Below are 21,084 nucleotides of genomic sequence, written 5' to 3'. Positions count from 1 at the left end.
AAACCTCCTGTTTCTGGAGAACCCATTGGTTCCCCGTCAGCAAAGGTAGATGGGAATGGGGAGGAGTTGAGGGAGGGTCTCTGTGTTCGGCAGGCCTTCCTCACTTGCCTGCTGTCTCGCCTGGATGCTGCAACCCGCCCGCCCGTCCCTAATTTTGGTTGATGTTACTGTTTGGGGGGTTTTGGTGTTGTCGCAGCTGCGGGGAGGGGGCAGGTAGCCCGAGCCTATTGGGGGATTATGCAGTGGTTAAAAGTTTCTGACTTGACAGGTGGTTCCTAACTGAACAACTGGGTGCAGTTGTTGATGGTACGACTCCTTGCTAGGGCAGTGGCGGGGGTCGATGTGGTCGGCCCCTTGCTGGGTGGGGGTCGTGGGGCGCATGTTCATGATGTGACAACATACAGGCTGGGATAGTCTCTGATTGCCTGTCTTGCTGGTTCATGGCGGGGGGAAGGGGAATTTGTTGTTACGGTGAGCTGGCTCGGGCTCCGGGATGTTGTTAATAAAAGCTGCGGCCTGTTTGATCCCAACCTGTTATGTGTATTTATTGGTTGTAAAGGGTCGGGCTTGGGCAGAAGCGTCAGTCCTGGCTACCCATATTACTGGGTAAAGAATGAAGCTCTTTCTGTTGTGTGAAGTGAATTTGAAGCAAAGGTTAATACATGCCAAACAAGGCGCTTCTGAAAGAACTCCTGGATAACATTTATTTAAAGGTAGAAATTGGGGAACGGCTATAAGAAAAGTGCAATGTGTTTGAATATCCCTTAAGGTATGTTGGGGCCATCATTGTAACATGGAAACAGTTTAGTACCACCAAGTCAGTAGCTATGAGTTAAGGAAACTGCTGCAGAAGGTCACTGTGAGACCTAAGATTACTTTAAAAGAACTACAAAGGTCTGTGTCTATGACTGGGGAAAATGTTTGTTGTCAACTATTTCAAGATTACTCCCCAAATATGGCCTGGGCGTGGTAAGAAAAGCCTTGATGTGCTGCATAGCGTTTGCAAAGAAACAATTAGGGGACACTGAATGCATGTGGGAGAAAGTTTTGTGATCTGATGAGACCAAAGTGGAACTTTTTGGCTCAATGCTAAGCAATATATGTGATGTAAAACAAACACAGCATATCAGCCTGCTAACACCATCCCCTATAGCAGGGGTCGGGAACCCATGGCTCTTTTGAGGGCTGCATCTGGCTCACAGACAGTCGCCACACTTTCCCGCTGACCCAGCTGCTCCCCGGTCCTCCTCCGCCCGGGCTTAAAATGCTGTCAGCCCGGGCGGAACGCGGCAGGACAGCTGGAGTCAGCGGCACCGGCGTGCTCTCTTCGCCCCCCCCCCCCCCCCTGCGGCCCGGAAGAGGAAGTGGAGAGTATCGGGTGCGTGCGCGGCAAGAAGAGGCCACTCTAGTGCGCTCGGCATCGGCCCGAAGAAAAGAAGACTGCAGCGCGGCTCGGAGGAAAATGAAGAGGTTCAACCGCGGCCGATGGGACTCCGCCTCCGCGAGGGGTGAAAATGATTCATTTTCACCCCTCGCGGACGCGCACGCACCCGATACTCTCCACTTCCTCTTCTGGGCCGCGAGGGGGGGGGGGGGCCTGTGTGTGTGAGAGTGAGAGATTGCATGTATGTGAATGATTGAGAGCCTGTACATGTGAAAGAGAGTGTGTTTGTGATTGAGAGCCTGCCTGTGAGAGAGAGAGAGAGCATGAATGTAAGTTTACCATTGGGAACCTGTATGTGTAAGTTTGTGATTGAAAACCTGTTTGTGTGAAAGAGTATGTGTGTATGATTGAGATCCTTTGTGTGTGAGAGAAATCATGTGTATGTATGATTAAGAGCCTGTGTGTATAAGTAAGAGAGAGATCATGTGTGTCTGTGTGTGATTGAGAGCTGGTTTAGATGATGGAGCATGTGAGTATGTGATTGAGAGCCTGTGTTTAAATGAGAGAGAGAGAGACCATGTGTGTCTGTGTGTGATTGAGAGCTGGTTTAGGTGATGGAGCATGTGAGTATGTGATTGAGAGCCTGTGTTTAAATGAGAGAGAGAGAGACCATGTGTGTCTGTGTGTGATTGAGAGCTGATTTAGGTGAGGGAGCATGTGAGTATGTGATTGAGAGCCTGTGTGTAAATGAGAGAAAGAGAGGACATGTTTGTAAGCATGTGAATGAGAAGTCTGTGTGTGAGAGAAAAAGACAGCATGTATTTATGTGATTGAAAGCCTGTGTGTGTGTGTAAGCGTGAAAAGATAGACAGCATGTGTGTAAATGTGTAATTAAGAGCCTATATAAGTGAGAGAGAAAAAAATGTGTATATGTGAGTACTGAGAGCATGTGTGTATAGGTGTGTCATTGAGAGCCAGTGTGAGAGAGAGCGCTGGTATGTGACTGAGAGAGGAGAAAGTTCCAAGCAAACCACCCCACCTCCTGCTAATTCAGAACAATCTCAGGACACCTGGATCTCAAACGTTCCCAGGTATGCAGAGCAAAAAAATTTTTGTATCCTTATTATTTTTCATTACTGGGTCTTTGTGTCTGCTATTTTGAAATATTTTGTTGGTATCTGGAAATGTTTTATATGTGTTTTTAATTATTGGATATTCCACTCATTAGCTGTTTCGAAATATGTTCTTTTTGTTAGTACAGTTTTACTGCTGATGATTTTATATTTCTTGATTTGTTTTATAAGGATGGGTGATGTTTCTTTTTTCCTTTGTTACACTGCATACAGAGACTCTGGCTTGTTGCAGTTTCCAATTCATTTTTTTCTGCATGCTTCTTGTTATGCGTTTTGGTCTCTTTATTCTATGTTAGGTGAGGGACAGCACGTGATTCAGGTGAGGTTTTCTGCTGGTGTGTAGTTTCTGTGTAGGACTCTATAGCAGCCTGACTTGGTCCGTTTTCCTAATAGGAGATGTATTGGTGTCTTAAGGCCTGGTGTAATATTTTCAGAGACTTATTGTACTTTAAAAGTGTGATCTTACATAAAATGCACACATTTACTTATATTTAGTTTTAAACATATTGTATGGCTCTCATGGAATTACATTTTAAAATATGTGGTGTTTATGGCTCTCTCAGCCAAAAAGGTTCCTGACCCCTGCCCTATAGTAAAACATGGTGGTGGCAGCATTATGTTATGGGGGTGCTTTGCAGCAGCAGCAGGGACAAAAGGAGACTTCTAAAGTTCAAGGGAAAGATTAGATGGTGCAAATTACAAGCAGGTCCTGAAGGAAAACCTGTTCCAGTATGACTAGGGTGAAGATTCACCTTTCAGCAGGACAATGATCCTAAGCACAAAGCAAAGACAACAATGAGGTGATTCAGCAAGAAGAATGGCCTTGAGTGATCCAGTGAAAGCCCAGACCTGAATCCAATAACAAATCTGTGGCAAGACTTGAAGACTGCAGTCCAGACATGAATGCCAGCCAACTGGAAAGATCTTGAACTCTTCTGTCAAGAAAAATGGACAAAAATTGTATCATCCCACTATGCAAAGCTGGTAGACACTTTCCTAAATGATTGATGGCTGCTGTTCTTGCAAAAGGATTTTCCACCAAGTATTGTCAAGGGATGTGAAGACTTGTGCAATCAAGACTTTTTGGGTTTTTTTAATGCTTAATTTATTCCTTCACAATACAAGTGTAGAGTATGTTTAGAATAATGAAACAAATTAATTTTTATTTTTTTAGATAGAAAAATGTGAACATTGTACAAGGGTGTGAACTTTTGCAAGACATACAAGCAAATTTTGCTTTATGATCACAAAATCCTCCCTGCCTTGTCTTTTTTTTTATTTTTACTTTTTTTTTTAATCTACTTCCAGGTGTTTATTGTTAAATGCATTGTTTTATGGTCATAATTTGCATGTATCAGTACTTTCTGAATGAGACTCTCATAGATAGGACAACCATGTCCCACATTATCAGGCCGATACAGTAAAAGTGGGAGAGCCGGCGAGCGCCCACTCTCCCGACGTGCACACAGGCCAGTGTCCTGGGCACACCTTTCAGTATCGGCTCGTATGCAAATTAGGGACCGTGGTAAAAGGAGGCACTAGGGACACTAGCTGACAGCCACAGGTTCAGAAAACGGACGCCGGCAAAATTGAGCATCACACTGATACATACAGCAGCCATCAATCCAACCTGCGGGCAGATTTAAACTTTTTTTTTTAAATTTTTGATTGTTTTAAATTTTTGGGGCCTCCGACTTAATATCGCTATGATATTAAGTCAGAGGGTGTACAGAAAAGCAGTTTTTTCTGCTTTTCTGTACACTTTCCCGGTGCCGGCTGAAATTAATGCCTACCTTTGGCAAGCGTTAATTTCTAAAAGTAAAATGTGCGGCTTGGCTGCACATTTTACTTTCTGTATCGTGCAGGAATGACTAATAGGCCCATCAACATGCATTTGCATATTGAGGGCGCTATTAGTTTCGGGGGGGGTTGGCGGCGCGTTTTCCACCCCTTACTGGCGTTAATTTCTGAAAGTAAAATGTGCGGCTTGGCTGCACATTTTACTTTCTGTATCTCGCAGGAATGAATAATAGGCCCATCAACATGCATTTGCATATTGAGGGCGCTATTAGTTTTGGGGGGGTTGACCGCGTGTTTTCCACTTACTGTACAAGGGGTAAAAATAGCGCGTCGAAAACACGCAGCCAAACTGGGGCTAACAGTGTGCTTGCTCAGCCTGAGCACACTTTACTGCATCGTCCTGTATGTAATTTATAATGGTGGGAGCAAAATGGGTAGCAACTTTCGGAAACTTTAAACACAAATATCTCCTCAGGAATGAATTGAAAAGGGTGGTTTTGATGGTTGTTACTGCCTACAGATTTATCTAAAACATGTTTTATATTACTGCTCCTTTAATTCACTATTAAAAGGACCCCAGCCTGTATGCCAATACCCACTTGTGGAAATTTTGTGAGGAAAAAGGACCATGTGCAGAGTGAATAGGAGCCAGGAGTATTATCAAGGGTCCTTCCTCAGATGCACTTTTGGTTTTAATTTATTTTTAATTTTTAAATTCTTATCTTTTTAACAGCTAAGCTTTATTATTGTGCTTTTAAACTTTTAGCTGTTATGTTTTATTATTGAATGTATTTATTGTATTTCATTATTTGTTTTTAAATTGTAAACCGCTATGAAGGCTATGGCCAATGCGGTGGTATATAAAAAACAAACTATAAACAGCCTAGTAGATTTTGTATCTTCATGATTGTTAATTTTGAGGTGGTTAAAGAGGTCTTAGAAGTCTCAGATGTAAAAGGATTTGAATTAGCACAAGTTCAGAACATGTAAGCAGTAGCAGTGCTTTGAAAGCAGAAGTACAGGATATTTCAGACCAAATTGACAAAAATGGCTTTTTTATTTTTCTGTCTTATTTAATATGCTTTTGGTTGGTTTTTTTTTAAATGAGTATGTTCACCCTTAATTATGGCAGCACTCTGTGTTGAATGCTAATTTTTGTTTTAAATGACTGGGTTATTGTCCCATCCCATAAATTTCATCATGGGCTTTGTTGGTTCTGAATGTAATTAAAATAGTGGATGTGAGTGGCCAAGGAGAAAATAGCACATGAAAAGGAGAACAAAGCACTGAAAAGAATCGGAACATCTTTGCCTGACACAGAAAAACGTCATTTAGGCAACTGATTCTTCAAAACAGCAGCAAAAACATTGCTGCAAGGAAATAAAGCAGATTCCCTGTGTGAAGCTGTTTTCTGAGCAGATGTTTACAGATTATACAGGGGTGCTTGTTATAGTATGAATATCTATACTGAACTGCAGACAAACAGAAAAATTGACGAAAGAGACAGCTGCATAACAATCTTATATAGTAGTTAATGTAGAAGACAGCACGGCTCTCTGTAGGGTGTGTTGTCTTCAGGCTTCGGTGCTGTTTTTTGGGTTTTTTTAATAATCTTTTCTGTTTGTATGTGTCAGTCTAAAGGATGAAACAGAAGGGAAGCAGAATGGAGTCATACTTTGACTAGCCCACCCAAAACAACCAAGCATGGCATTATTTTTCATTTTTCTGAGTTCCTGGTTTACGTATTGTTTTCCTACCGCCCTCTGCCGTTGCATTGTAAACATGCCTCTTATGCAGTGTGGGAGCAGTAACATCTAGTAACGGTGGCTTGTCCTGCAGTGCATTTTGGGAACTGGGTTTGTTCACCGCGAAGGGAGACTAGCATTGTTAGAACAAGCTTGACCTGCACAAGGGGTTGGATTCAGAGTGTTTGCTTTCTGCAGAGCTGAGTTCTGATTAATCTTGTTTACGTGACACACCATCAGCCGTCTGTTAGTTATAATTTAACTTTCAAGGCTATAGTAATTTGGTTTTGCTAATGAAGTATAATAAACAACACTATGAAGCACTACTTTTTCTTTTTAATTCTACAAGGCAAAAAATCTGTATCTAAGAAAACAATTACAAAGAAGAGGAAAGCCGTCTCCAGGTTACCCACAGTCCTGCAGTTTCAGGTAAGACAACTTTTCTGTCCTTTACTCTCAGAAAAGCTAAGTGGCCATAAACCTGCAGCTTCCATATCAGTTGGCTTGGATACACTTGTAAATACCAACGTTACCTACTTTGGTGGTAGTCTCAAAGGTGCATTCTCTGGTATTTCAGCCATCCCTTCTAGTAACAGATGATTTAGCTGTGTTATTGTTGAGACATAGTTTCAGGTAGAAAAATTGTTTAGCTAGAATATTTTTATTTGTTTTGCTTTTTATGGCATGTATTGTATTTTAATCTGTATGATGTTTTATTCATGTGATATGTTTTATGCTGCCGTAACCTGCTTTGGGCTTAGCTGAGAAAGTGAGATATCAAATTCTACTATAAATGAATTATGAATTTTGTTGGTGCCAATATTTTCAACCATTTTGTTTTGTATAGTGTTGGCTATCTGGGAATTCAATAAAAACAGAATTCAGTGATGTAGCTAAAACCACTGCAGTGAGTGGTTGGCAGTCATGGAGGAAGCATGTGCTTCACATGAAAGGGAGTACACAATCAAGCTCTGTTTTTACTGAGAGGAGTAAGGAGAGCATTATTACTTATTAGAGTATTATACATGGTTGGGGAATTGTACAGAAAGCAATGACATGTTTTGCTATACAGAACATACCTGCACAGATAAGATAAATGATCACAGAATAATGTACCCTTGCCCCTAAAGAATCAAATAGCCTTCTCTCTTCTCTTGACCTTTAACTCTGGAATTAAATTGGCATTAAAACGCGTCTATTCCCATCAATGCAGATGATAGAATAGAGGCAGATAAGTTATTATCCTGTATTGGTTTGTACTTTAAAAACATGTGTGATAAGACTCAGAAAATTCTAACAAATTTACTGCTGTAGAGCTGACACACACACACATTTAGAGCTCTAGTGTTAAAATATTCTTGCAACTGAACTAGCAGATTTCAGCTTTCTAGTAAAAAACCTGTTACTGACATTACTGCTAATTAAGTTAGTCTTTCCAGTTAATTTTGCTTTCATTTTGAATACATAGTTAAATTGAGATAACCTTTTTCTGAAAGAAAATATTGGGAAAAAAAACAAACCTGGTTGCTATAAGCCTCCCTGAAGAGCATGCAAACTTTCTCCATGTCATGGATTTGATTTCCCTGCTGCAGCAGTTTATGAAGAGCACTGTCTGCTCTAGATCAGCTTCCTGGCTCCATGTGTGCTGTGATTCATTAGGAGGTGCTTGTTATAGTGAGAATGTTATGTTATTAACAGTTTGTGGACTTGTACTGCTCAGAAAAACATTTGCACAATGAATTGTATATTAGGGGATATTGGTGAGCTTTGAGTGCTTTCAGACCAGTGATGTCAACCATTTGAAGTGTTAGCATCTTAAAAAATATATACACTAGAGTGACTAAAAAATAGAGAACATTTTTGTTTAAAATATTATGTTATAACATGCTGATAGGATACTGTTACTTTCAGCAGCAGAATGCAAGAATTTATTTTATAATTAAGGCATTGACATACCTCATGTATGTTGTGAGGCTTGAGACTACAGATTAAGTGCCGTCAGTTTCAGAAGAAGTACCAAAATTCCACTACAGTGTACATCCTAGATAAAATTTCATTTTTCCACAAACTTCATTTCACAGTATTTGAATTTGACCCATACTGTTATGCTATGATATCCTCAGCCATTCATGGAGCAGGAATAATTCTTGTAAGAAGGCATCATTTAAAATTCTAGCTAATCAGCAGCCTTTTTTACTATTTAAAGGGTTTTTTTTTTTCCTATTCCTATAAGCAGATTGATTTTAAACAGTTTGACAAATCGTATTTCTGTTTTCAGCTTGTTTGCACTAATCTTGATGAACTCAGGGAACTGATCACAAAAACTGAGCGGGAACTCAAGGACTTGGAAAACAATAAAAAAAAGTCGGTAGGTGATATTTATATATTCTCTTGTGAGACACTGTTCTTTTTCTCTTATTTTGCAAAGCATGTCAACTTGTGTGGTCTCGTCTTTTCTATGAATTGTGCTATTCTGATCAATGTAGTGTCAGCTCGTATTAGGTCAGAGCTAAATTGCAGTGTGGTCAGGTTATCAAACATTTGCATGCTGAATTTTTATTTTTTAATACCAAATGGCCTTGGTGAAGATTCCCACGTACATCATGTGATCTGTGCATGCATTAGAAAAGCATTTGGAGGGCTTTCTAGAAAACACAGGAAGGAGAACCTATATGAGATACCAACTAACACTAATCTTGATTTTGTCTGTCATCTATACCTCTGCTATATCTTTGCTTAATGGGGGGCTTTCTACTATTTTGTGCAGTGGTATGATTTCACTGATATCATTTTTGCTCTTTTTCCCGTTGATAGCAGGGCTGAATTAGCCATGCTGTCATGGGAACTGTCCATCAGGGCCCAGGAAGCGGAGCTTCTGAGTAGAACACAGAGCTTTGCTCTGTGCGGCTGCCCGTGTCTTCCCGCACAGAAAATAAGTCTCTCCTCAGTCTGTTTTTTTCTGCATGTGGAGCTAGCTTCTCCTCAGACCTAGCACAAAAACCGGCTCCTAGGCTTCCAGGGTTCAAACCCTGCGGCTGCGGCAAAATCATGTCCATTACCGATGGGCATGATAGCTGCTACCCTTGCCTAGGACCGCACCATCAGCAGGCCGCATGCCAACATTGCGGCAGGATGTCGCCGCGAGCCAGGCGGCAAAGGGCCCATAAGATTCAGGCCCTGAGGGAAGCACAGTTGGATTCCCATGCCCCTCCTTCGGAGGCACACTCATCGCCGGGTCGGAGACAGCATATGACCCCCAAGGTAAAGAGAGCAGCATCCGTGGAGCCTTCCACCTCCAGGACTGGAGGATGGGAGGGGGGACATAGAGCCCGGAGTCAAGGCCTTCATAGCCACGACTCGACGAGGCATAAATCGCAGAGCCGCTCGAAAGAGCCGAGGCCGCGAGAATCGGGGGATGCCAGTACATCGGGGGCGTCTATGTCGAAACATGGGTCAGGGATCCGACCGAAGCAGTCCGCCTCATCGACGCCAAAATCGGCACATTCCGACGCATCGATGCCATCAAAGGAAGCTGCGTCGAGGCACAAAACACCAACGCATGACAAATCGAAGTCGAAGCATAAAGCATCGATGGCGTCGCAGAAAACCTCAGAGCTGATGCAAGACGCACCGGGATCAACGCGGGAAGCATCGAAGTCGAAGCAGGGATCATCCACATCGACGCACAAACATCAAAAATCGACGCAGAAAGTATCGAGTTAGACGCAAAAAGAGTCCGTTTCGAAGCAACGACCGATTAAACTGTCGCCGATCCCCGCATCAACTCCACATTCATTAATAGTGGAATAGTGTCATCGACACATGACAAATCCAAACAAAGACAACTCCAGAGCACCAGGAGTCATACAATAACAAAACCCATGGGCAGCGATCTGCCACCTTCAATATCCTCGGAGGGAGCAGAGATTCTTATCTCACACCCTCCTCCCCTGAGACTCCATAGCTCCCGATTCTCGGACCAGTCCTTTTCCCCCAGAAGTGAAACACGTACATCGGGGCCGCAGTCGGAAGTGGAATATGTAAGAATTACATCCTCGTCCTCTTCCTCCTCCCCGAGACAACATCATACATCATGATCTTCTCAAGGCAGGGAGGAAATTTCACCCCCACCACCTGTAAAGAAACGGAGAACAGCAGGTGTAACTGCAGTTGAAGAGTCGCCCCTTCATGCGGACACACATGGCAAACAAAGTATGCCACCAAAGAGGCATTTTTTCAGTTATCGGCCCTATTGGGACTTTTTGAGACCCTGAAATCCTCTTTTCAAATACCATCATCCCCTACGAGTATGTTGCCACCGTCACCTCAACAAGGGTCCTCGCCAGAAAGAATACGAAACCAGTCTCCTCCTGGACCATCACATACACCTAGAACCTCGGAACGGGAACACTCTTCAGTAAGAACAGATTTGGATTCCCCTCCATCATCACCTGCATCATCCACGGGATATCCCTCTGATCCTCCAGAGGATAATCCTGAACCTTTCTCGCCTCCGGAAGACCTCTCATATCCCAAATTCCTGGACAAGATAGGGAAAGTTCTTAACCTACAAGTCCAAAAGTTACAGGACCCTAGAGCGGAAATGCTCGGCCTTCTTAAAATATTTGACATTCCGGCTGAGCCCACTTCCTTACCATCCCAAAATGTATTGCATTTGGTCCTTGAAAAATCCTGGGAGACACCATATACTATTCCACCGGTCTCCAAAAAGACGGACCTCAAATTTCGAATGCAAAAATCAAAATTCTATTCCACAACACAGCTGCCCCATGCTTCGTTGGTTGTGGAATCCGCAATGCAGCGCGCCAAGCGATCCCGACTGCATGCGTCAACACCTCCAGGGAAAGACCAACGAATCCTGGATGAATTTGGTAAAAAGGCATATCAATCAGCAATGCTGTCCTCCAGTATTGGCCAGCACGAATTCTACCTGGTCCAATATCTATATGAAAATCTGCAGACCCTGAAGGCAGCTCTACCTGCTCCGGAGACACCAGCCATAAGTCAACAGATACAAGACCTCGAGGAGGGAATTCGACACCTTCTCTGGACGGTATACGAGTCGTTCGATTTATCGACTCATTCATCCGCATCAGCCATTGCTGCCCGCCTAATGGCCTGGCTCCATTCCAGCGCCATATGGAAAGACCTGCATGAGCGTCTAGCAAACATACCATGCAAGGGCGACAACCTATTTGGAGACAAATTCCAAGAAACGGTGGCAAATTTGAAAGACCAGGCAATAGCTGTCCAATCGTTGACACATATCTCATCTTTTGCTGCACAACGGAGATATTACTCCACCAACTGCAGGCAACAGTATCAACGATGCCCCTATAGGCAATATCAGCAGTTTCATTCTACTCCTTACAATCCATCGCAAAGAACCAACACCACCACCTCTTCAGGCGAGGAGGGGGCAGGGTAAGACAACAGATAACACTGGCACAACAACCTCAGCAGACAGTCAAGCCAGCCTCGTCTTTTTAATACCGCCGCCATCATCACTGCCATTGCACCCCCCGGGGAGGCTCACCTTATGCCTTCCATGCTGGGATTCCATAACTACAGACCTATGGGTTCTAGAAATTATACGACAGGGATATCAACTTAATTTCCGCGACCAACCCAATCTACCACACCTAATTCCCAATCGAATTCCAGGTCACCAACTGCAATTAACACAGGAAATTGCATCCCTACTACAGCAACGAGTGATCCAATAGATTCCTCTACATGCTCGTCACAAGGGCTTTTATTCACCTTATTTCCTGATTCCCAAGAAGACAGGAGGACAATGTCCAATTCTAGATCTGCAGGAGCTGAACAAACATCTCATCAAAGAAAAGTTCAAAATGTTCTCCCTAAAGACCATATTACCACTTCTGCAACCCAAGGACTGGATGTGCTCAATAGATCTGAAAGATGCTTACACACATATCCATATCCACCGCTCTTCGTGGCGGTACCTCTCATTCCAGTTTCAGGAACGACACTTCCAATACAGAGTACTACCCTTTGGCCTCTCGACAGCCCTCAGGGTCTTCACCAAGTGCACGGCAGTGGTGGTGGCACATCTTCGTCAGAAGGGCATCAAAATCTTTCCTTATCTGGATGACTGGTAGTAGCCTCGACCCCGCAGTCCCTCAAAGAGTACCTTCACCAAACGCTACAATGCCTACATTGTTTGGGTATACTGGTCAACCATCAGAAATCTAATATGGTACCAACGCAATCTCTTCAATTTATTGGGGCGCGCCTGGATACCCTCAGCACCAGAGCTGTTCTCCCAGCAGAGCGGAGACTAGAGATACGACGCCTTTTCCACTCCGCCAGGTTGCTCAAACAGCCCTCAGCGCGACAGATCCTCATGCTTCTGGGTCGCATGGCGGCAGCCATTCATACAGTCCCAAACACCCGACTCCACATGCGTTGACTACAATGGGGTCTCAAAGGGCAGTGGAAGCAGCACTCCCAAGCATTAACGACCTGAGTGCGACTAACTCGACCCATGCTACAGGATATAACGTGGTGGCTCCAGCCAAAAACACTAATGAAGGGAGCACTATTTACGATACCCCCCCACAATACAGTTCTGACCACCGATGCCTCTCGCAAGGGTTAGGGAGCTCATTTGGACCATCTGCAAACACAAGGCCTCTGGTCCCCAGCAGAAAGGAATCTACAAATCAGTCTACCCGAGCTCAGAGCAATAAAAAAAAACTCTCCAAACATTCCTTCCACACTTAAGAGGCCGGCAAGTCATGGTCTACACAGACAATCAAATAGCCATGTACTACATCAACAAACAAGGAGGGTCCGGTTCATGGTCCCTCTGCAAGGAAACCTTACAGATTCTGGACCATGCGTCGCGTCACTCCATACACCTGCAAGCGACATACCTACCGGGAGCCATCAACACTCAAGCCGAACGTCTGAGTCTGGTATTCTACCCTCACGAATGGTCACTCAATCAGCAAGTAGCAGAAATGTTGTTAGAGCAATGGGGACGCCCAAAGATCGACCTCTTCGCGACGGAACTCAACGTGAAGATCCCTTGTTTTAGTTTAGTCTGGACCAGCCCTCGTTGAACATCTCAGGATGCGTTCCTTCTTCCATGGACAGAAACTCTGATGTATGCATTTCTTCCAATACCCCTCATTACCAGAACGTTTCAAAAGTGTATAAGCGACGCGGCACAGTTAATTCTGATAGCGCCAGCGTGGCCCCACCAACTGTGGTATACCCACCTTCTACACCTATCAATAGCGCAACCGATAACATTACCAGATCGCAGGGATCTGTTGACGCAGGAGCAAGGAACACTGCTCCATCCCATGCACAAATTGCTACATTTGACAGCATGGAGAAGCATGGAGAAACATAGAAATGACGGCAGAAGAAGACCAAACGGCCCATCCAGTCTGCCCAGCAAGCTTCACACTTCTTTTTTCTCATACTTATCTGTTTCTCTTGGCTCTTAGTAACCTTTGGTTCTATTTCCCTTCCACCCCCACCATTAATGTAGAGAGCAGTGATGGAGCTGCATCCAAGTGGAATATCAAGCTTGATTAGTTAGGGGTAGTAACCACCGCAATAAGCAAGCTACACCCATGCTTATTTGTTTACCCAGACTGTTATTCAGCCCTTATTGGTTGTTTTTCTTCTCCCCTGTCCCCTGCAGAGAGCTATGCTGGATATGCGTGAAGTATTAGTTTTTCTTCTCCCCTGCCGTTGAAGCAGAGAGCTATGCTGGATATGCGTGAAGTATTAGTTTTTCTTCTCCCCTGCCGTTGAAGCAGAGAGCTTTGCTGGATATGTGTGAAGTATCAGTTTTACTTCTCCCCTGCCATTGACGCAGAGAGCTATGCTGGATATGCGTGAAGTATCAGTTTTTCTTCTCCCCTGCCATTGAAGCAGAGAGCTATGCTGGATATGCGTGAAGTATCAGGTTTTTTTCTCCCTTGCCGTTGAAGCAGAGAGCTATGCTGGGATATGCATTGAAAGTGAAGTATTAGGATTATTTGGTTTGGGGTAGTAACCGCCGTAACAAGCCAGCTACTCCCCGCTTTGTGAGTGCAAATCCTTTTTTCCACATTTCCTCTTGCCGTTGAAGCTTAGAGCGATGTTGGAGTTGCAGTAACCGTGTGTATGTTTATTGAATAAGGGTATTATCTCCAGGCAGTAGCCGTCATTCTGGCGAGCCACCCACTCTTCATCGACGTCCTCTTGACTTTATGGATCCAGTGTTTATCCCACGCACCTTTGAAGTCCTTCACAGTTCTGGTCTTCACCACTTCCTCCGGAAGGACATTCCAGGCATCCACCACCCTCTCCGTGAAGAAATACTTCCTGACATTGGTTCAGAGTCTTCCTCCCTGGAGCTTCAAATCGTGACCCCTGGTTCTGCTGATTTTTTTTCCTACAGAAAAGGTTTGTCGTTGTCTTTGGATCATTAAAACCTTTCAAGTATCTGAAGGTCTGTATCATATCACCTCTGCTCCTCCTTTCCTCCAGGGTGTGCATATTTAGATTCTTCAATCTATCCTCATAAGTCATTCGATGAAGACCTTCCACCTTTTTGGTCGCCCTTCTCTGGACTGCCTTCATCTTGTCTCTGTCTCTTTGGAGATACGGTCTCCAGAACTGAACACAGTACTCCAGGTGAGGCCTTACCAAGGACCTGTACAAGGGGATTTATTTATTTATTTAGTTAGTAATTTTTATATACCGACCTTAGAAAGGCACATCATGCCGGTTCACATATTAACAAAAGCGAGGAAAATACATATTAACAGGGGAAAGGGAAAAGGGATAAAGAAAATAACTAAGGCAGAGGCAAGAAAATATAGGAATGTAACATAGGTTAAAAAGGTTCAACAACAACTGAGAAGCAACTAATAAATAAGGAATAAAATAAGTTCAATAACAAATGGTAAATAACATACTCCAATGGGGGGCAAGAATTTAATGCTATACAGGGAGAAGGAACCGGGTAAAAGGTGTATTATACAAAATATAATAAAAAGGGATAATTACTTCCCTTTTCTTACTCGATATTCCTCTCTCTATGCTGCCCAGCATTCTTCTGGCTTTAGCTATCGCCTTGTCACATTGTTTCGCCGACTTCAGATCATTAGACACCATCACCCCAAGGTCTCTCTCCTGCTCCGTGCATATCAGCCTTTCTCCCCCCATCGAATACAGTTCATTCGGATTTCCACTCCCCATATGCAAGACTCTGCACTTCTTGGCATTGAATCTCAGCTGCCATATCTTCATTGAGCGGCTCCTCATAATGGAACAGGGGGAATATCAGTCTCCGCACAAGCTGTACTTCTCACCTCAAGAAAACCATCCACACAGAGGAATTATAGCTTCAAATGGAAACGATATTTATCCTGGTGCTCTGCAAAAGGTATACCTCCATTACCTCTGCAAAAGGTATACCTCCAGAAAAACTTTTGGACTATCTTCACTCATTTTATACTATAGGACTGGCAACCTCTTCGATCAGAGTACATCTCAGTGCGATAGCGGCCTACCATCGGCCGTATAGAGAACAACCCATCTCTGTCCAGCCCTGTGTCTCCTGTTTCCTAAAGGTCCTGACTCACCTCCGATTTCCAAGCCACCGATACCATGGAATCTGAATGTCATACTGGAACAACTAATGGTAGCCCCCTTTGAACCGATGGAGGAGGCACACATTAAATATCTTACCTGGAAAGTAGTATTTCTCATTGCCTTAACATCTGCATGCAGAGTCGGTGAACTGCAGGCTCCAGTACACTACAGCCCATATATGCAATTCTTTCATAACAAGGTGGTACTTCGCACACATCCTTCTTTCCTTCCAAAAGTGGTCAGCCAGTTCCACTTGAACCAATCAATCGAATTACCCCCATTCTTTCCCAAGCCTCACCAAAAATGATAGAGAAAGATTACTGCACACATTGGACTGCAAAAGAGCACTAGCATATTATAAACAAAGAATGCAGTCTGAGTCAAGAGCCTCTCAACTATTTGTCTCTTTCAACCCGAATGCGCCGGTCTACCGGTAGCAAAACAGACCATATCTAGCTGGATCACCCAATGCATTAAATCCTGTTACACAAAACACAACTTAACATTGCCTTCGCAACCTAATGCACATCAAGTGAGGGCAGTATCGGCCTCCCTGGCCCATCTCCGACATGTGGCGGCCATAGACATTTGCAAGGCGGCCACCTGGTCATCTGTACATACGTTTACATCTCACTACTGTCTGGATCAACAGACAACTGATGATGCTAAACTCGGACGAGTTATTCTACAAACTGTCCACCTGAAAATTTACTTGACTATCCACAATTGTACATCATGCATAATACCTTACTAAATACCTGTGTGCGTGATTGGGAGCTTAGGGCTCCCATGACAGCATGGCTAATTCAGCCCTGCTATCAACGGGAAAAAGTTTGCTTACCGTAAACGGTGTTTCCGTAGATAGGATGAATTAGCCATGCTGACCCACCCACCTCCCTGGATAGTCAGCCACTTATGTGTGTACACTACTAAATCACAGACTGAGGAGAGACTGTTTTTTCTGCGCGGGAAGGCACACGCAGCCGCACAGAGCAAAGCTCGGTGTTCTACTCAGAAGCTCCGCCTCCTGGGCCCTGATGGACAGCTCCCATGACAGCATGGCTAATTCATCCTGCTATCTATGGAAACACCGTTTACAGTAAGCAAACTTGCTTTTATTCTTCTGTAGGCTTTTTGCTTGTTTTGAGGTTTCCTTATTTTTCATTGTTTCCATATCAGTCAATTATATTAGGATTTCTGTTTCGAAAAACTGCTTTTAGCTTGAACCATGATTTGGTAAGGTTTTCTTAGTTATGAAGTCATCTTTCTGAAGAGAATTTCTTCTTTTAATTTCAGTGATTTTTCCTCAGAAGATATCCAAAAAAGGGCTCTTATGCTTTTACAAGATGTCCTTCTTGGACCTGTATGGTCTTGAAAGCTCATGTACTACATCTTACTTTCTGTTGGTCCTTAAAGATATATCAACCTACTAAGACTCCAGGATCATTACCAGGCTTGTTAATGCTATCTCAGGAAAAATCTTATTTTATTTATTTTAAATCATTTTTAGCCCACGCCCACCAAAGTTCAGGGCGGGGTACATAAAAACTAAACATATATACAGATAAAGATTTCATACAATGAACATATTGCCTACATGTGTGTAAGAGAAAGTTGAATTATGTCTCTGAAATGAAGATTCTGCCTGATAAAGATGTTAGAATTCTTTGGGGGAGAAATACTAGGACTACTGATTATTAAGATCCTTGAAAGTGAGGTTAAATTGAAAAGTTTTGAGTGCTTTTTTGAATACATTCTTATCAGTGAAGCGACGTAATGTAAAAGTAGTGAGTTCGAGTGAGGGACCAGCTCTTTCTCTTTGCTGTCTAATCAAGCGCTTTTGGAGAAGGAATGTCCTGTATGTATGTATTTATTTATTTATTTTTAATTTTTCTATACCGAAATTCCTGTATGAGATACAAATCAATCCGGTTTACAGAGAACGGGAACTCGCCAGGGCTTTTTTACATTAAAACATTAAAATTTACATAACATTGCATTAAAACTTTAAAACTTTTTACATTGAAAACGTTAAACATGGCTTATTTACAGTAACAGATAAACATAGAATACCGTTAAATAAACAGCTCAGAGTAAGTAGCTCCAATCAACATGAGTGGGAGGCAGATCATAGGTTGCAAGTAGGTGTGTAGAATTTCAAAGTAGAATTGATTCAAGGAGAATTTATGTAAGAGATTGTGGATCGTAGTGGCATCTTTATTCTGGATGCAAAATTGAATAGATAGCCAATGTAATGAAAATAATATAGGTGTGATGTGATCATGATGTGTCGACCCATCACATTTGCTCAATGTTACTGTATGAAATAGTTCAAGCCTGAGAGAAGAGGCTGTTGACTACTACTACTACTACTTATAGCTCTACTACTACTACTACTACTTATAGCTCTACTTGACATACACAGCACTGTACAAACTCACAAAAAAGACAGTCCCTGCTCAGTACAGCTTACAGTCCAATAAGACAGACATACATGACAAGAGACATGGGGTATTTTATAAAGCAAGACAGTGGTTAAAAGAGAGAGAAAAGAAAGCTAGTTAATGAGGCAAAAAACAATCAGGCCTAAGATTTAAACCAGCTTCAAAAACTGGCACTAAAGCTAGGGAGCTATGACAGTTTTAGCTGATAAACACACCATGTCCAAGTAGTCCACAGTTGCTTCAATCTAAAGACAAAACTAGGGCCCAAAGCAAGGATTTCTCCTTCTTAAGTGCTTTCAGGGTTCAAAGAATTGGATTGAAGTGTAAGAGCATCAAGTCTCAAACAAAAATCTCAATGCTCCTTTTGGTACATAAGTCAGAAAGCTACCCTGTTCAGAACCAGATGTTTGCCCAGGTTGGGAGAATGATGCTCCTTGCTCTGAAGAAAGGCATTAACTCTAGTTGAGCCAGCAATAAGTCTCCACATTTCTTACAAGAACATGCTATTCAGGAGAATAACAGCCATGTTATATGCTCTGCTTTCTCTCAAGGAACTTTGAGCCTCAGACTGCAAGTGTTGGATAATGTGGCTCAATGTATGTACAGAGCAAGCCTCCTATACTTCTCCAGGCCTTGTCCTGGATACTAGGCATGTTTATGCCATGGTTTGTGCATCCCTACACACTAATAATAACAAACTCTGAAACATGCATTAGCCAGTTCACCACTGGCCATAATAACTTAAGTTTCAGGCAGATTTACACTGTCCGTGCCCATTTGCCTTGTAGGAACACATGCTCTTAGGCCAGTTTCTCTGCCAGTTCTAGTTATTCCAGTTGAGGAGCAGTTGTCATAAGGGTCAGAATATTATGAAGTAAGTTGGGCTGGATCTGAGGTATGAGCCATCCCTAGTCGACCAAGAAAACCACCTTTGCATTTGTTTAGACGTTGCCACCTTTTTAATTTGTGGATATCAGGAGAACGCCGAACCCTACCGCTAGGTTTTCTGTGTTGATGGCAATATCTGTCCACTCTCTTCTTTCAGATGTGTTGAGGATATAGGAACATCCCAATTCATTGCAACTGGTCCTGAGTGACGACTCAGGAAATTGGGAGTTCATGGGATAGGATGCAGTGTCCTACTTTGGATTGGTAACTGGGTAAAAAACAGAAAATAGGATTAAATGGTCAGTTTTCCAAAGAGAGAAAGCTGGTTACTGGAGTGCCCCAAGGATCTATACTGGGACCTGTGCTGTTTACCATATTAATAAATCACCTGCAAAAGTGTGAGTGTGATGATCAAACCTGCAGATGATACAAAATTGTTTTGAGTTGTTTAAGCAGCAACAGATTGTGAGAAAACTGCAGAAGGATCTTGTGAGACTAAGAGACTGCATTTAAATGGCAAATGCAAGTTAATGCAGATAACTGCAAAGTAACACATGTAATAACTCCATGTTAAGAGTCACCACTCAGGAAAAAAAAGATCTTGGTTGAACAATATCTTAAAATCAGGACCTTGGTTGAACAATATCTCAAAATCTTCAGCTCGGTGTGTGGAGGTAGTCAAAACTCAAGTAGAATCAGGCATTATTTGGAAATTAATAGAAAACAAAACTGAGAATATAATAATGTCTTTATATAGATCCATGGTGCAACCACACCTTATTAATTATTTCGCTTTATACCAGCAATGCCTAATCTCTAGGTGGTGAACAATAAAACATGCAAAGCAAATATTAAATAACATAATTTAAAACAAAACAATAGCATTCCAATTACTCCTACCTTTCTCAGTCACAACAGATATCCAGTTGAGAAAGTGAAAACAAAAGTTCAGACCACTGAGAACATCCTAAACAAAAGCTAAACAGAACAGATACCTCTTTAGTAATATTTTTTTTTTTTTTTTTTTGTTCAAACATTTTTATTGGGTTTTGCAAATTTAAAATAAACAAACAATACAAGAGAGAGTGGACTCATATCTCTCCCTCTGCCGACAGACCCAACAATATGCTGATAATTCCCCGCCCCCAATACCCCCCCCCTTACATGCCGTAAACATGAGTAATACTGGATAAAGAAAGGCAGTTAGACGAGGACTCCCCACGAGGGAGTCTATGGGACAGCAATCAAAGCTGTCAGTCATTCAAAAACAAACTCCGTACACGATGAGACAAAGTCTGGAGGTATAAAGTCCAGATTGAAGCAAACCGGCGCCGGCGGCTAGGCGATCCTCGTGCCGCCATGCTTTCCATGGTCATCATGCTATGTAGTTGATTTCTCCAGGTCCAAAACGAGGGAACATCCGAAGACCTCCAAACGAGAAGAATCGTTTTCTTTCCCACCAAACTCGCCTTCTGGAACAGCTGACGAGAGCCAGGATCCCTAACACGAAGTGGAGAGATGCACCCGAACAAAAACCACATGGGGGAGACGGGCAGTGTCACGTCGAGCAAATCCATTAAATAGGCCGCTACCTTGCGCCAGAAGCCAAGTACTCCCGGACAAGTCCAAAACATGTGGGACAACGTACCCACCCGTCCAGGGCAACGGACACAAAAAGGTGTAGTGGCAACCGACAATTGGTGCGCCCTTTGAGGGGAGATAAACGCCCGGGTTAAAAACTTGTATTGCATCTCTCTGTAGTACATATTGGTAGAGATCCTGGCTATTCGCCCAAAACAGACATTTAAAATGAAACTTGTAATGAGAAACTCGCCATCCTTATTCCAACGATCAACGAGAGAGGAACAGACATCTACCTGGGTACTTTTTTGTAATAACTTATAATACTGAGACAAAGACGGGATCTTAGCAGCCCCAAAGTGGAACACCGCATCTAGGGCTTGGTATCTTGTGATATCCTTAGCCTCCGGTGGCAGGGACTTGAGATAGTGGTGAACTTGCATGTAGGGAAATGTGTGCTT

At 42.9% G+C, this 21,084-nt stretch overlaps 1 protein-coding gene across 4 annotated transcripts in view; it reads left to right on the top strand.

Annotated features, from left to right (window-relative positions):
• Positions 1-21,084, top strand: part of KIAA2026 (KIAA2026 ortholog) — a 335,679-nt gene that overhangs the window by 211,046 nt on the left and 103,549 nt on the right. For 3 of the 4 annotated variants that reach the window (XM_029613945.1, XM_029613954.1, XM_029613962.1), the window contains exons 4-5: positions 6,412-6,491; positions 8,341-8,430. In XM_029613945.1, coding sequence (XP_029469805.1) covers positions 6,412-6,491; positions 8,341-8,430 — 170 coding nt within the window. Of the gene's footprint in view, positions 1-6,411; positions 6,492-8,340; positions 8,431-17,006; positions 18,146-21,084 lie in introns of those variants that run through there. The other variant, XM_029613969.1, reaches the window with a different exon arrangement.

This window comes from Rhinatrema bivittatum, chromosome 1 (genome assembly GCF_901001135.1).
Source record: "Rhinatrema bivittatum chromosome 1, aRhiBiv1.1, whole genome shotgun sequence".
NCBI lineage: Eukaryota > Metazoa > Chordata > Amphibia > Gymnophiona > Rhinatrematidae > Rhinatrema > Rhinatrema bivittatum.
The sequence above is the reverse complement of the archived record's forward strand: the minus strand, read 5'-3'. Positions and strand labels throughout refer to the sequence as shown.